Source organism: Gnatocerus cornutus, chromosome 4 (genome assembly GCF_029298725.1).
Source record: "Gnatocerus cornutus isolate USDA-ARS CGAHR chromosome 4, icGnaCorn1.1, whole genome shotgun sequence".
In the NCBI taxonomy this organism is placed as follows: domain Eukaryota; kingdom Metazoa; phylum Arthropoda; class Insecta; order Coleoptera; family Tenebrionidae; genus Gnatocerus; species Gnatocerus cornutus.
The window spans coordinates 5,301,711-5,314,310 of record NC_142236.1 but is presented as its reverse complement, the minus strand read 5'-3'; the positions used below and the strand labels follow the sequence as shown (position 1 = coordinate 5,314,310).

The following is a 12,600-nucleotide window of genomic DNA, read 5'->3' as shown; positions in this document are numbered from 1 at the left end:
TCTCAGTTCCCCAAATATATTTATTAGTTTTTTACTGTATACATAAGAATTAAAAAATCTTTAAAATTAATAACATAATTAACACATTTGCTATGTACACTTTATAATAAAAAGTCAACAACGTAAATTTACACTCTGTAAACTCTCCTACCACAACTAAATCTAATTTTACCAAATAAATAGGAAGAAATGAGCGAAAGACTTTCATATGATTTTTTGATTTTTCTCAACCAACATTTTGAGCTCCTGTGTTGTACAAAACTACGAAAAGTTATTGCCAAAACAAATCAATATTCTGAATCTGATTTTGTCAGTGAATTTACAGTAAGATCTAAGAGAGCTAAATTTTAAAAAGGATTAGAAAAAGATTCAACTAGTTCGGCACGTTGGTACTTCTTGGATGGACGATCCCTCTAGAGCGCCACCTTCAATATGGTAGCCCATGCTTGCCAACATTGACTCAAATGGGTCCATGCACATCCTTTGTTGGTTCGTTTCTACGACGGTTGGGATGCTTTTTACAATGCGGCTATTTAGCGTGCCGTCCTAGGATGAAAAAAGAAGAAGAATATGTCTATTATTACCATAGTTCAAAGTTGCGACTAGATCTAGTCACTGTCGACATTACACGTTTTAACTAATATCAGATTTGGGACCACAACTAGTTGCGTTCAAAAGTGTCAAATTAACTATGTAATATCTTGGACTAAAATAAAGAAAAAAAAGTATTACCTCCCTAACTGCGTATTTTTACTAATATCAAAGCTACGACTAGAATTCGCAGATGCTAAAATCTATCAAATTAACTAATGTGAGGGCCTCATGTAAAAAGTCTGATCTCCATGGCTGCGCATTTTAACTAATGTCAAATGGGAGACGAGAACTAGTTGCGATAAACATATAATATCAATAACTACTCCTACATACAGGAAGTCCCAGAACTCGCGCCTCAGAGAGAAACGGCTTATGGAGGCAATAATTCTGTACCAAAATTTTGAAACCATAATTTTTTAACTCAAAAAATAACCGAGATAAGACAAAAAACTAGCCAATTCCGAAGCTGAACAGAATTTGAAAATTGGTAACTATGGACACATACTATCATCCATTTTTGTTTTGAAATTTACCATCTGCATTGCTGTTGGCACCCTCCCTTGCCCTCTGGGGCGCGAGTTCTGCGACACCCTGTATATACAGAATAGAAGAACATCCTCAACGTCGATTAGTTATTTGCAGTTGACAACAATTTGACAGCTGTCAGTACAAATCTATCAAAGACATACCCACAAATTAATTTGCAAGGCTTATTCGATTACAAACAATACTATGATATGAAGAAAATGATCATTACAACTAATGTCAAAAATTATAGATGGTTACATACAGAGTCATTCTTATTAATATTAATCATAAGACGGGTTTGAAAATTTTGACGTAGGGCGTAGTGCAATTCGTTACTCGTTGAACGTGTTACACATAAGCGTAGAATTGACGGGGGTTAGGGTGCATGTAATAATTAATGATTTTTCGGCAATATTGAACATTGAACAACTGCTACTTGTTATCCACCATTAATGCGAACTAAAATGATGCAAATCTAGTGTAGTCAAAGCACATTTTGGAGCATTAAAATGAATTTCTTTTACCGCGAAATGTCACCAACTTCGCTGTCACTGATTTGTCATCTGTCAAGTGTAAGTGTCAGATTTGCGGATTGTGGTTGGTAGAAGACAGATAAACACATGTCCAAAAAATGTCAACGCACCGTTTGATTAATATTAATAAGAATCACCCTGTATTATTACAAATGAATTACCTCAGGACAAGGCGACCATATTTTCACAGCACTGTCTATGCCACTAGAAGCTACAACACAGGCACTGGGGTGAGGTTGAATGCAATTAACTATAGAATTATCTCCAAACAACGCTCTAACTATCTCCATACTCCGTTTATCCCAAATAAAAATGATCCCTTCGTCTGACCCTGCGCAAATATAACTATCGTCGTCACCTGCAACAGTCCTCTTAGTTACGCAACTAACTTCACACCATTTTCGAACCTAAGAAATTCGCCTCTTTGATATCAGTTGTGGTGTTACAATGTCCCAAATATCGCCTTTCGAAATCCACTGAATTCAAGCGGTTCTTCTTCTCTTGTTCTTCAACTTTTTTCATTCCAACTTCTTCTAGCTTTATGGTACTTTTAACAGCCTGCAACTCTTCAACAAGAAACTTAACTTGCGGGTTATTCTCCACTTCGGGATGAACCTTTATGAAGTATTTTAACCAAGAATTAGCCTCCTCCTCCCACTTTAACGCGATCATACATTTAATAAGTCCAATATAGGCCTGCTTATGATCAGGCCAGTATTGTATCACGTGAAGATAGTCACGGGCAGCTCCATATAGATCACTCATCCATTTTCGTTGATACGCTTTTAACGCTCTCTTTATGTAAAAACAAGCACAGCCTTCGTTTTTCTCAAACAAATCACCATTGATACCATTCACTTCGCATAATCCGTTAGGTTGGCAACAGCTTTTATATGTCGACCCGGGGCGTTTGGGTAAGTATTTCGGGATTTTTAATTCGTTGATGTGGCGATTGTTGTTTACATCAAAAAGGTAGATTTGTTCACCCCCCACGTTTACCAACATTTCCGAACCGGCGGAATTAAAAGCGATATACGTCACTGACAGTTTGATGCTTATTATACCAGCGTTTTCACGAGCCAAGTGACCGGGAGCGTAATATTGGACGCAATCACTGCTCTGGGGCTGCGGGGGCAATCGCTTCGACGGGTTGAAAGACAGGTTCGCCTGAAAAATTAAGAAGTAAATGTCGATTCTTCAATCAACGCCAACGGCAAGATTTGAATTTTCAAAGGCTACTGAGGATCACTTTTTTTTTATCTAGGCAACGTACGTCGGCTTCTTGTTCGAGAACTGTCACTATCAAATTTCTCAAATATTGAGTTTAATCTTCATTCATCAAAAGTGCTGTTGTGGTGTTAAGTTGTTACGTGATTTTTTTTATCAAAACCAACTGCGATTCGAAATTTAATGAATTACACCATATTTGCAACATATTGTGGCAACATTTTTGACCTTTATCTGAGTCCTTTATTATTATTATTATTTGCTAACTTGAAGCTTCAAAGGCGACTGAAAATAAGTTTTTATCGTGTGATTCAATAAATCTCCACTCTAGGCAGGCCGTGCATTTTAAACGTATGTCTGCGCCTTGATCGAAATCTGTCACTTCTGAGATATTTTGAGTTTTTAAAGGTCAAAAGTCCTGCAATGGTAATAATTACAACATGATTTTTTTCTCAAAGCCAACTGCGAATCAAAATTTATTTGGTCATACGATATTAAAAAAACTAATAATTTTACATGTTTACCTACATTTAATTTCAAAGACGACTGTGCTTGAGTTTTAATTGTGTATGTATTAAATTTCGAATCTGGGTAGACTCTGCATATTGAACGTAGGAGGATTCTTATTCGAACTGTCAAATCTCAAAAATTTAGTTTACACACGTCAAAATTCATGGGACGGTATTAGTTGCGACATGATTTTTTTCTCCAAGTCAACTGCGATTGAAAATTGAATGGAACACACGATATTTGAAACATATACAGGGTCCGGCAACACTTATGTCCACCCCCAAAATCGTCTTTAATTTTAAAGTTACAATTTTGAAAATTTGCATACGCTCATAGTTGACAAAGCTCTAGAAGCTGTCGCAAAAATTTGTTTTTTATCACGGTTTGGTTGGCGTCGCGACGCTTAAGAAGTATAATTTTTAGGGATTTTTCAGTTTTTGCGGAAATATTCGCGAATTCAATTTTTTTCCAACATAACTGTGATGCAAATATCTGAGTTTTTATTTTAAATCTAATGCAAATTGTGTTTAAAATTTGCGAAAAAAACGTTGTTATATCAAGTTAGTTTTCAAAATTATGACAGTGCAGCGGCAAACTACGTTTACACCAAAATTTCACAAGTCACTTCATTCACTTTTATAAATTTAATAAAAAGTTTTTATAAAGTTTATAAAATTACATTTTTAAGGCGTCGCGACACCAAAACTATCAGTGATAAAAAACAAATTTTTGCGTCAGCTTCTAGAGTTTTGTCAACTTTGAGCGTATGCAAATTTTCAAAATTTTATCTTTAAAATTAAAGACGATTTTGGGGGTGGACACAAGTGTTGCCGGACCCTGTATGTACTGGCAACCTTTTTGCCCTTAATTTGAGCCCTTTATTATTATTATTATTTGCTGACACGAAACTACAAAGGTTACTGAAAAACCTGCCAAATCTCTGAAATTCTTCATACGTCAAAAGTGCTACAGAGGTTTTTTTTTTCAAAGCCAACTGCAAATCGATATTCAATAACTCATAGAATATTTGAAAAGTACATTGACTACATTTTTACCCTTAATTTGAGCGCTTTATTGTACTTATTTGCCTACATGAAATTTCAAAGGCCACTTTGGTTGAGTTTTTATTGTTGATGTGTTAAATTTACAATCTGGGTAGGTTCTGCATTTCGAACGTTTGACGATTCTTGAACTGTCAAATCTCAAAAATTTAGTTTTCATGTTAAATTTAATTGATCACACGATATTTAAAACTTAACCGGGCAACATTTTTGCCTTTAATCTGCGTGCTTTATTATTATTATTTGCTGACATGAAACTTTAAAGGCAATTGAAAATAAGTTTTTATTGTGTGATCCATTAAATCTACATTTTAGGAAGGCCATGCATTTTAAACGTACGTGCGTGTCTTGATCGAAACCTGTCAGCATCACATGTCTTAAATATTGAGTTTTCATACATCAAAAGAGCTGCAGTGGTGTTAATTACAACATGAAATTTATTTCAAAGCCAACTGCGAATCGATATTGAGTAGGTCATACAATATTTGAAAAGTACCCTGATTGCATTTTTACCCCTAATTTGAGCGCCTTACTGTACTTATTTGCCTACATAAAATTTCAAAGATGACTGTGATAGAGTTTTTATCGTTGGTATTTTAAATTTCCAATCTGTGTAGGCTCTGCATTTTGAACGTATAAGGATTCTTGATCGAAAACTGTCAAATCTCAAAAATTTAGTTGTCATACGGCAAAATTGCTGACGGTGTTAGTTACGACACGAATTGTTTTCTCTAAGCTGACTGCAAATCAAAATTTAATAGATTACATGATATTTGAAAAGTATCCTCAGTTTGAGCGCAATTACCGTAGACACTTTGATCATTCTCCTGTCGTAAAGACGCACGAAGCAGTCGTTGGCTCCGACGGCTATGTAATGAGGTTTCGTGGGGTTCACAGCGATGCATTTAATTTCATTCTTGAAGCTCAGGTCGATCAGAACTTTACTTTGCGTGGGGCACTCGTGAGGTTCCCTCATGTCATATTGCCTGTTCAAAAATCAATCTTAAATTGGCAAACCTGAATCATAAACAAACGATAAGATAACAATCAAGGTCACGTTTTATAACATCTCAATTCTATAGGAACACAAAATCTCGAAATTTCCCGATTCTAACCTCAAATTTAGACTTACACAACCAGGCCATCTTCCCCTGCTGACCAAAACAGTGTCGGTTGATCGGGGGCGGTAGCTAAACGTTTAACTCTTCCAATATGACAGGCACAGTCTAGCAAGGGGGCGTTTTTATCCAGAGCCCCCATGACGCTCTGTACAACCACACGACAGTCTCCAGCCGCTGTGGCGACGACATGTTCATCTGCTAAAAACTACACCAAACGTGTCTGTCTGAATACGCGTATAAATTACCTTCACTGAGAAAATATTCCCAATATGGGGAGTTGGGATTACTTTAAGTTGCTTATGACGAAAGGGGTCCCACAGGATAACGTTTGTATCGTCCGAACCCGACGCCAAGTGCCTAAAACTCGACGGTTATTAACGCTCATGGGGGTTTCAGCCTTACAATCCATTAGGGCTCCACTCAAGACAATTGACACATCCTTGGTGTCCTTCAAGTTCTGCTTCAAGCCCTAACCTCTTTATAAAAGTATCAGAGAATTGAGAGCGTTGCTTGAAGATTTTGGCGGCTTCAGAATTGACTTCCCTGCATTGCATCAACCTTAATACGTTTCGATTACTTCGCCATCCTCTTAGTTTGCTTTCCATCTGATAGCCAATTAGTATAAAAGATAAAACAAAAAAGTAGGAAGACTCACCTTTGTCCCGTCTTGTACATCATAAATATAAAGAATTGATAAAGTTCATGATAAAAATAAACTGCTTGCTTCGAAGACAACAATTCAAGTTGTTTGAAAGCTGTCAAACGAATTCATTTGTTTTTGTTTATGGCATGGTTACTTTACGTGCGAATAGTGGCAGCACTGACTGTCAGCTGATGTGCGAAAAAATTCAATTTCAAACTAATGACCGCATGAAGAACTTTTAAACGCACCCTCATGATTATAGAGTTCCATAGCGATCTAAAATTAATTAATTAAAACTTATCCTTCCAAAAATGGTAGTCGAGTGGTGTACAGCCTATAACACAACTAATGTCACTTGCACCACCAAAGTACGCACTTGAACAAAAACAATGTCACATAATACATAATTTATTATACAAAACATAAACAATGATAAACATAACGTAGACAGATAAAACTATACAATACAATTTATTTACCTTAACCAAAATACTGAAAGGTTAGTAACGCCGCGGTGCCATTATAACAATTCAGCAAATAACATGTAGTGGAATGATCAAATTTTTGGAAGACATCTTCCCCAATAACCTCTCTCCCAATTCCTTGGAAGTTTCATGCCAGACACACTTTCCTATAATCGGGACTTCCTCCAATGGGGGTCTGAACGCCACCAACATCGTCAAACAAACTCCATCGTTCTGTTCACGTGGGTCATACTCCACCTATAACAACACTTAATTTGAAACTTCCAACCAATGGAAACTCACCGAAAGAAGTCCATGTGGTCGGTGAGCCCCCACTTCAGCCCCGAATAAGTCAACCATGAATTTCCTTAATGTGGAATGAAGACTTTTCGCTGGATTTATTTCGCATGTTGGTAAATGCCAAGATGTTCGTTCGCTTATTAGGATATGGACGCGGTTTGTCGCTTTTTTCTTGATAACAACAACAAGGCGGAGGAGGAGTTTGGAGTGGGGACGAAGGCACGGTAATTGGTCGGGGTGCCAGGTTTTGTCGTGGTTTTGCCGCGCTTCTTTATATGCCCTAAAAAATGATAAACGTGAAAAATAGTCAGTTTGCTTGCAACCATGAGGAATTTAGTTAGCAAGAGTTCTGTATTTTATGTAAGTAGGGTTGGAAGTGTGATATTTTAGTAGCAGTGCGTTTTTAGCTCCCGGCTGATATCTATGGAGATTACGAAGAATATAAGGACGAATTTAAAAAAGTCATTCGTGAGAGAGAGCACCGCAGAATTTTATTCCTGCACCAATCGCCTCAAGTGAGCTTAAAGTTTGCGTTAACTGATCAAAATTGTTTGCTTTTTAGATGTCATTTCGTAAATTTCTAGTCCACTACTTGAAGGAAGTCTGTATCCTGAAACAGCTGAGCCAAAGTTGTCTCCACTTAACGGTCTATCTTTTAGACATTTTTATGGACAACCACAACATAATGCCAGACCGCCTTCAATTAGTCGCCAACGTATGTCTGTTGTTGGCTGGTACGTATTTTCAACCACTTAATAACGATTACGTCACGTGATATTTCAGCCAAAATCGAAGAAAACAACTCGGAAGTTCCTAAAATTTCGGAGCTCATGAATCTGGTCAATCAGAGATTCGGCGCGGCTGATTACATCACCATTGAGCAGTTAGTTCTCAAATTCTTTGATTTTTATATCAAATTCCCATGTGCGGTCCATTATGTATTCTATTATACACCAGAAATAATCTCGTTCGATGATGTTAACAACGAGAGAAACTTTCGAACCTTATTTTATGACGTATATGATGTTGTGATTAAATATCTGGACCAAATTTTAGAGGACATACACTATATGCAGTATTATCCACCATCAGTTTTGGCAGCAGCTGTGATCGCCGCCAGCAGATACGGAAACGGACTTTCTGCGTGGAGTTCACAGTTAGAAGAGCTCTCTGGGTACAGACAGGAGAACTTCGATGAAGTTATGAGCACTCTGTTAAAGTATGTACATAATGTGTAGAAGCGTGCGTTTAATTCAGAACGATAAAGCTAGCAGAGAAGGATTGAGGTATAATATTAGCCCCCTTAATATCTTAAGATTGCTTTCTCGGTTCTGTTTGAATTTCTAGGTGTTCTTTAGAATCTCTTTATATCTTATAAATTTCCTCTTTTAAGTTTATAAATACTCTAATACTCTATCGACACATTTTTCTTGGATTGTCTTTATAGTCTTTTTAGTTCCTGAAATATTTTTAGATTTAATTCAATTCTCCTTAGATGGTTTAGATTTTCTTCTAATGCTCCTCAAATTGTGTTTAAATTTTCTAGATTTTTCATAAATTTTATATTATTTTATCTAAATTGTACATATTGCCATTATGAATGTTTCTTAGATCCTCTTGAGTCTGTTAATATTTTTTCTTGGTTCTTGGTTTTCTGATTGAAGTCCATACATATTTTCTTTGAACTTTGAAGATTCCCTTTGTGTTTTCTCTCATTCTTTTTAAAGCCTATTCTCAAATTCTCTTTAGATTTTCTATAACTGTCTCTTCTTGATTTTCTATAAATTCATAGATTGACCAGATTTTCGCTGAATTTTTCTTACGTTCTCCATTTTTTTTCTCAGATTTTTCTTAGAAGTTACGCCCCATGTCGTATTATTTTAAAAATATATCTATTTTCCTTCGGTTTTCCACACTTATTCTAAAGAGGTTTAAAATTAGGAGTTTTGTAGGGCCTTTCCAAAGTCGGAGCCCCCTTTTAAATCCGCCTCTGCTGACCAAAATAATGGAGGTACTGAACCCCCATTTTAGACAAAATCGCGAAAAGACAAATTTTGAAATTTAAGATATTCGTGTTAGTTCCAAAAAGTTGTCAGTTCGCTCATCTTTTTTCTCAATTTTCCATGTTTCACTGTACCATAATACAAGGTGTTTATAAAAGTTTCTAGCATCATTCGTGGCTATGAAATGTCAAAGAAATTTGCCGCTCATTACAAATGTGGGTTTCCATTTGTCAACTAACATTTGCAGTTAACCTCAAACATGAAACAAAGTAAGTTTTGAGAAATAAACTGTTCTAGTTGTGGTTTACAACCTGAAAATCAAATACTTGGACACTAAACTGTAACTAAAACGTCATTGAAGTAAGTAACATTATAAATAATTTTTAAGAGTTATATTCACTATGAAAACAAAGCGGCAAAATAGTGTACGACAGGAATTCCAGAGCCACCTTTGATGCTAGAAACATTTATAAACACCTTGTAGTAGGCATCAAAGGTGGCTCTGGAATTCCTGTCGTACACTATTTTGCCGGTTTGTTATCATAGTGAATATAACTATACCAGAGCTCATTACTCATTAAAAATTAAAATTGGCAGCACCCGCTAGCAATTTTTATCGGTAACAATTGGCAGTAAGACCGTCTGACTTGACGCATCTATGGTATGCGTAGAAGCTAATCGTCTTGCACAACATTGCCAAAACTTGTTAAATCTATTAAAAACTTCCCTTAATACACTCAACTTTGATAATGTGTTAACCTCAAAAATCGCAACATTCAATTTTCCCCTAATTTTCTCCCTAAGATTTGAAAGCCTGATTTACACAGGAGAGTGGACTGATAGCAATGAGCTGGACTTGCTTTGCTCTACGATTGAGGATAACTACAAATATCAATTGACAAATCTTAACCAACATTTATAATGAGCGGCAAATTTCTCTGACCTTTCATAGCCACCCTTGATGCTAGAAACATTTATAAACATCTTGTATAAGATTTATAAATGTTTCTAGAATCAAGGGTAGCTATGAAATATCAAAGAAATTTGCCGCTCATTACAAATGTAGGTTTATAGTTTTTTTTCCAACTGACATTTGTAGTAACTTCAATCATAGCGCCAAGTTAATTTTGAAAATAAAAAACTTGGACACAAAACTAACCGAAACGTCGTTGACGGAAGTCGCATTTTAAATACTTCATAACATAGTTATATTGACTATGAAAACAAAGCGGCAAAATAATGCATGACAAGAATTCCAGAGCCACTCTTGATGCTAGGAACATTTATAAACACATTGTACTATTTATGATTAAAAGAAGAAAAAAACTGACAACTTTGAGAATTTATCTATAGTTTGTAGGTGCCTTGACTTTCTAGTCTCTGTTGGCAGTACTGAACGAAAAAACAAAAGTTAGTAAACTGACACAGATCAGAAGATACGGAGTGGTAAAGACCTTGAAAGAATTAAATAGTAACAATAACTAATTAAACCAGAATGAAAACGTTTGTGCTTTCTGCTTCAGTACATTTCCTAGTTTGTTTTCTAATCGCAATTAACCTACTACTTGCAATTTATCGTGTCTTTCAGTATTACCAACTGAGAATTTTGTGTTAATACAGCAACTGCTTGTTAGAGTAACTAAAGTATACAGTTGAGGTGGTCAAAACACGCCTATGCCAACTTTATATGGAGTCTGATAGGATGAAGGGAATTATTATGGCCAAATAGTACGAATTTCCAAAGGGCTAGTTTATAGTTTTTGTGTAGAAAGACGAAATTCATTGCCCGCAGCTGTACCATCATGTGACATGAAAAGTATGGTCATATTACCCCCTTCACCCTACTTTGCACTCACACTGTAGGTTATCTATCAAGCAGGGTTAGAAGAAACCACAATTAAAATGTAAATTTCTGTCTTTTCCCCAGGAAAAACCCCTTGCGCTGTGTCCACTGTACCCCCATGCCTATAAATAAAAAGTAAACCAACAATTGTTTTACCTAGCCCTTGTTATAAGTTCCAAAATGTCATTAGCTCTCAATGTCAGCTCCTTCAAGTCTCCAATCCACTTAGCCTGAAGAGATTCCTTGTCTGCTTCTGAGGGAGTTTTCAACTTCCCTCCGGTAACAACCCCCGTTAGGACATACCGCATCCACGACCCCCTCGCGCACTCCACCATTAAAAGTGTGTTACAGTCAACCTCCAATCCCGTTTCCTCCAAAACTTCCCTCGTCCCAGCTCCTGTGATGGTTTCTCCCTTCTCAATGCGCCCTGCAGGCAAATACCTAAAACGCACTTAAAAAAAACTTAAAAACCATGAAAAATTACCATTTCCCAGCACACGACTCCTTGGCCTCCTGCATCATTAAAACTTCATTCTTGTCGTTGATGAGCACCACAGCCACCACGTAAGTTACAGTCTCACCAACCACAGGCTTGAAATTGGGGCTTACTGTGGGTTGCACCCCTTGACTCTCTAAAGCGGCATTCTGTTCCTCCAAGGAAAAATCGCAGATTTCGGATTCTTCGCCTTCGAGGGGTAAACACTGGAGGACTCGGTCTAAACTGGATTCCACGGTGTCAGGCATTTTGAGGTTAGATTCGACACCATGTAATTTCGTTACGGTTGTGTTGTCGAGTCGAAAAAGAAAATGTTCTAGCGAGGAATGTGAAAAATGTCATGACTAATAAGCACTACATTTTCATAGAGCACAGTGACGTTCGTGACATTTCTGCTGTAGACATGGGTAGGTGCGGCGTTGCCGCGTTTCCAAAACAAATGAGCGATTATTCGGGGAAAAACAAGAAGTTCAAATTTATGTTAAACCTACTTGATTTTTGTTGCATTGTTGAATCGAAGTGTAGTCAATAGTTTACTGTCATTTTCAAAATTATTGGTTAACATTGTGGGTGGGGGTAAATCAAAGCAGAGAGAAACTCTCTGAACCTTCTTTAGATGATCTTTTAACTGTATTATTGCTTGATAATTTTTTTGACATTTAAAATTTTAAGTGTAATAAATTTTGGTCTACACTTTATGACAATAAAAAATTACTTTTTCTACTTTCATTGTGAAACGCAAACGCGTTACACAATAAAAACAATTGTTTTTATTATAGCACGCAAAACAGTAATTTTTTTTTGGTTATGTTGGCTATGTTATTATGCCGACACTTGAACGTTGAATCAAAATCTCATTGATGATCATCATCATGATCACGAAAATATGAATTTAGGAATAATGAACCAGAAGAAAAGCAAACGTTTTAATACCTAATTTTGCAAAATTAGACAGAAAACGTCAGTAATTATTTGAATTGAAATTTTGTGAGACAAATGTCATTACCTTTTTTGTCACCAACGTAACTTGTCAAAAATCCCTAATCGAAAATAATTTCTTTCAAATGCAATTTTTAAATTTATTTACAATGCAAAGTAGAAAAAATAGTATATTACACTCATTTCATAAGACGACTTGTAGCACTCATTGTATTTGAAACTCGTGCTACAATACTCGCCTTACGAAATACGTGTAATAATGTAACGTGTGATCCACAAAATTTTTATTTTTGGTAGGCTTTGACAAAATTTACGTAAATCGAGAAAAAATTTGACAG

The 12,600-nt window shown here is 36.2% G+C and overlaps 3 protein-coding genes across 3 annotated transcripts; 1 reads left to right on the top strand and 2 right to left on the bottom strand.

The window, feature by feature from the left end:
• Window positions 1-6: 6 nt before the first annotated feature.
• On the bottom strand, window positions 7-6,399 carry LOC148176207 (WD and tetratricopeptide repeats protein 1-like). Its single transcript, XM_088034022.1, has 8 exons — window positions 6,230-6,399; window positions 5,977-6,179; window positions 5,820-5,931; window positions 5,586-5,779; window positions 5,259-5,439; window positions 2,063-2,822; window positions 1,817-2,013; window positions 7-546 (listed from the first exon to the last, which is right to left on the bottom strand). Exons 2-8 carry the CDS (start codon window positions 6,177-6,179, stop codon window positions 370-372), a joined length of 1,824 nt encoding a protein of 607 aa, XP_087890148.1. The 5' UTR covers window positions 6,230-6,399; the 3' UTR covers window positions 7-369.
• A 210-nt stretch (window positions 6,400-6,609) lies between these two features.
• Window positions 6,610-11,758, bottom strand: LOC148176205 (8-oxo-dGDP phosphatase NUDT18). The gene is made up of 4 exons (XM_088034380.1): window positions 11,312-11,758; window positions 10,984-11,268; window positions 6,985-7,261; window positions 6,610-6,939 (listed from the first exon to the last, which is right to left on the bottom strand). The coding sequence occupies exons 1-4, from the start codon at window positions 11,569-11,571 to the stop codon at window positions 6,748-6,750; spliced, it is 1,014 nt and encodes a 337-aa protein (XP_087890506.1). The 5' UTR covers window positions 11,572-11,758; the 3' UTR covers window positions 6,610-6,747.
• On the top strand, window positions 7,306-8,221 carry CycJ (Cyclin J). Its single transcript, XM_088034495.1, has 4 exons — window positions 7,306-7,341; window positions 7,389-7,496; window positions 7,544-7,715; window positions 7,765-8,221. The coding sequence occupies exons 1-4, from the start codon at window positions 7,306-7,308 to the stop codon at window positions 8,217-8,219; spliced, it is 771 nt and encodes a 256-aa protein (XP_087890621.1). The 3' UTR covers window positions 8,220-8,221.
• Window positions 11,759-12,600: the final 842 nt, after the last annotated feature.

What these genes read in the sequence shown, in the direction of transcription:
- LOC148176207 (XM_088034022.1), bottom strand. Translation starts at nt 6,179, where the DNA reads ATGGAAAGCAAACTAAGAGGATGGCGAAGTAATCGAAACGTATTAAGG. An exon ending in GGGGAAGATGGCCTGGTTGT is followed by an intron (nt 5,440 to 5,585) that starts GTAAGTCTAAAT and finishes ATTTTTGAACAG; the next exon opens with GCAATATGACATGAGGGAAC. An exon ending in CAAAGAGGCGAATTTCTTAG is followed by an intron (nt 2,014 to 2,062) that starts GTTCGAAAATGG and finishes GGACTGTTGCAG; the next exon opens with GTGACGACGATAGTTATATT.
- LOC148176205 (XM_088034380.1), bottom strand. Translation starts at nt 11,571, where the DNA reads ATGCCTGACACCGTGGAATCCAGTTTAGACCGAGTCCTCCAGTGTTTA. An exon ending in GAGTCGTGTGCTGGGAAATG is followed by an intron (nt 11,269 to 11,311) that starts GTAATTTTTCAT and finishes AGTGCGTTTTAG; the next exon opens with GTATTTGCCTGCAGGGCGCA. An exon ending in GAACTTATAACAAGGGCTAG is followed by an intron (nt 7,262 to 10,983) that starts GTAAAACAATTG and finishes ATCATTTTTTAG; the next exon opens with GGCATATAAAGAAGCGCGGC.
- CycJ (XM_088034495.1), top strand. Translation starts at nt 7,306, where the DNA reads ATGAGGAATTTAGTTAGCAAGAGTTCTGTATTTTAT. An exon ending in GCAAGAGTTCTGTATTTTAT is followed by an intron (nt 7,342 to 7,388) that starts GTAAGTAGGGTT and finishes GTGCGTTTTTAG; the next exon opens with CTCCCGGCTGATATCTATGG. An exon ending in TCCTGCACCAATCGCCTCAA is followed by an intron (nt 7,497 to 7,543) that starts GTGAGCTTAAAG and finishes TTTGCTTTTTAG; the next exon opens with ATGTCATTTCGTAAATTTCT.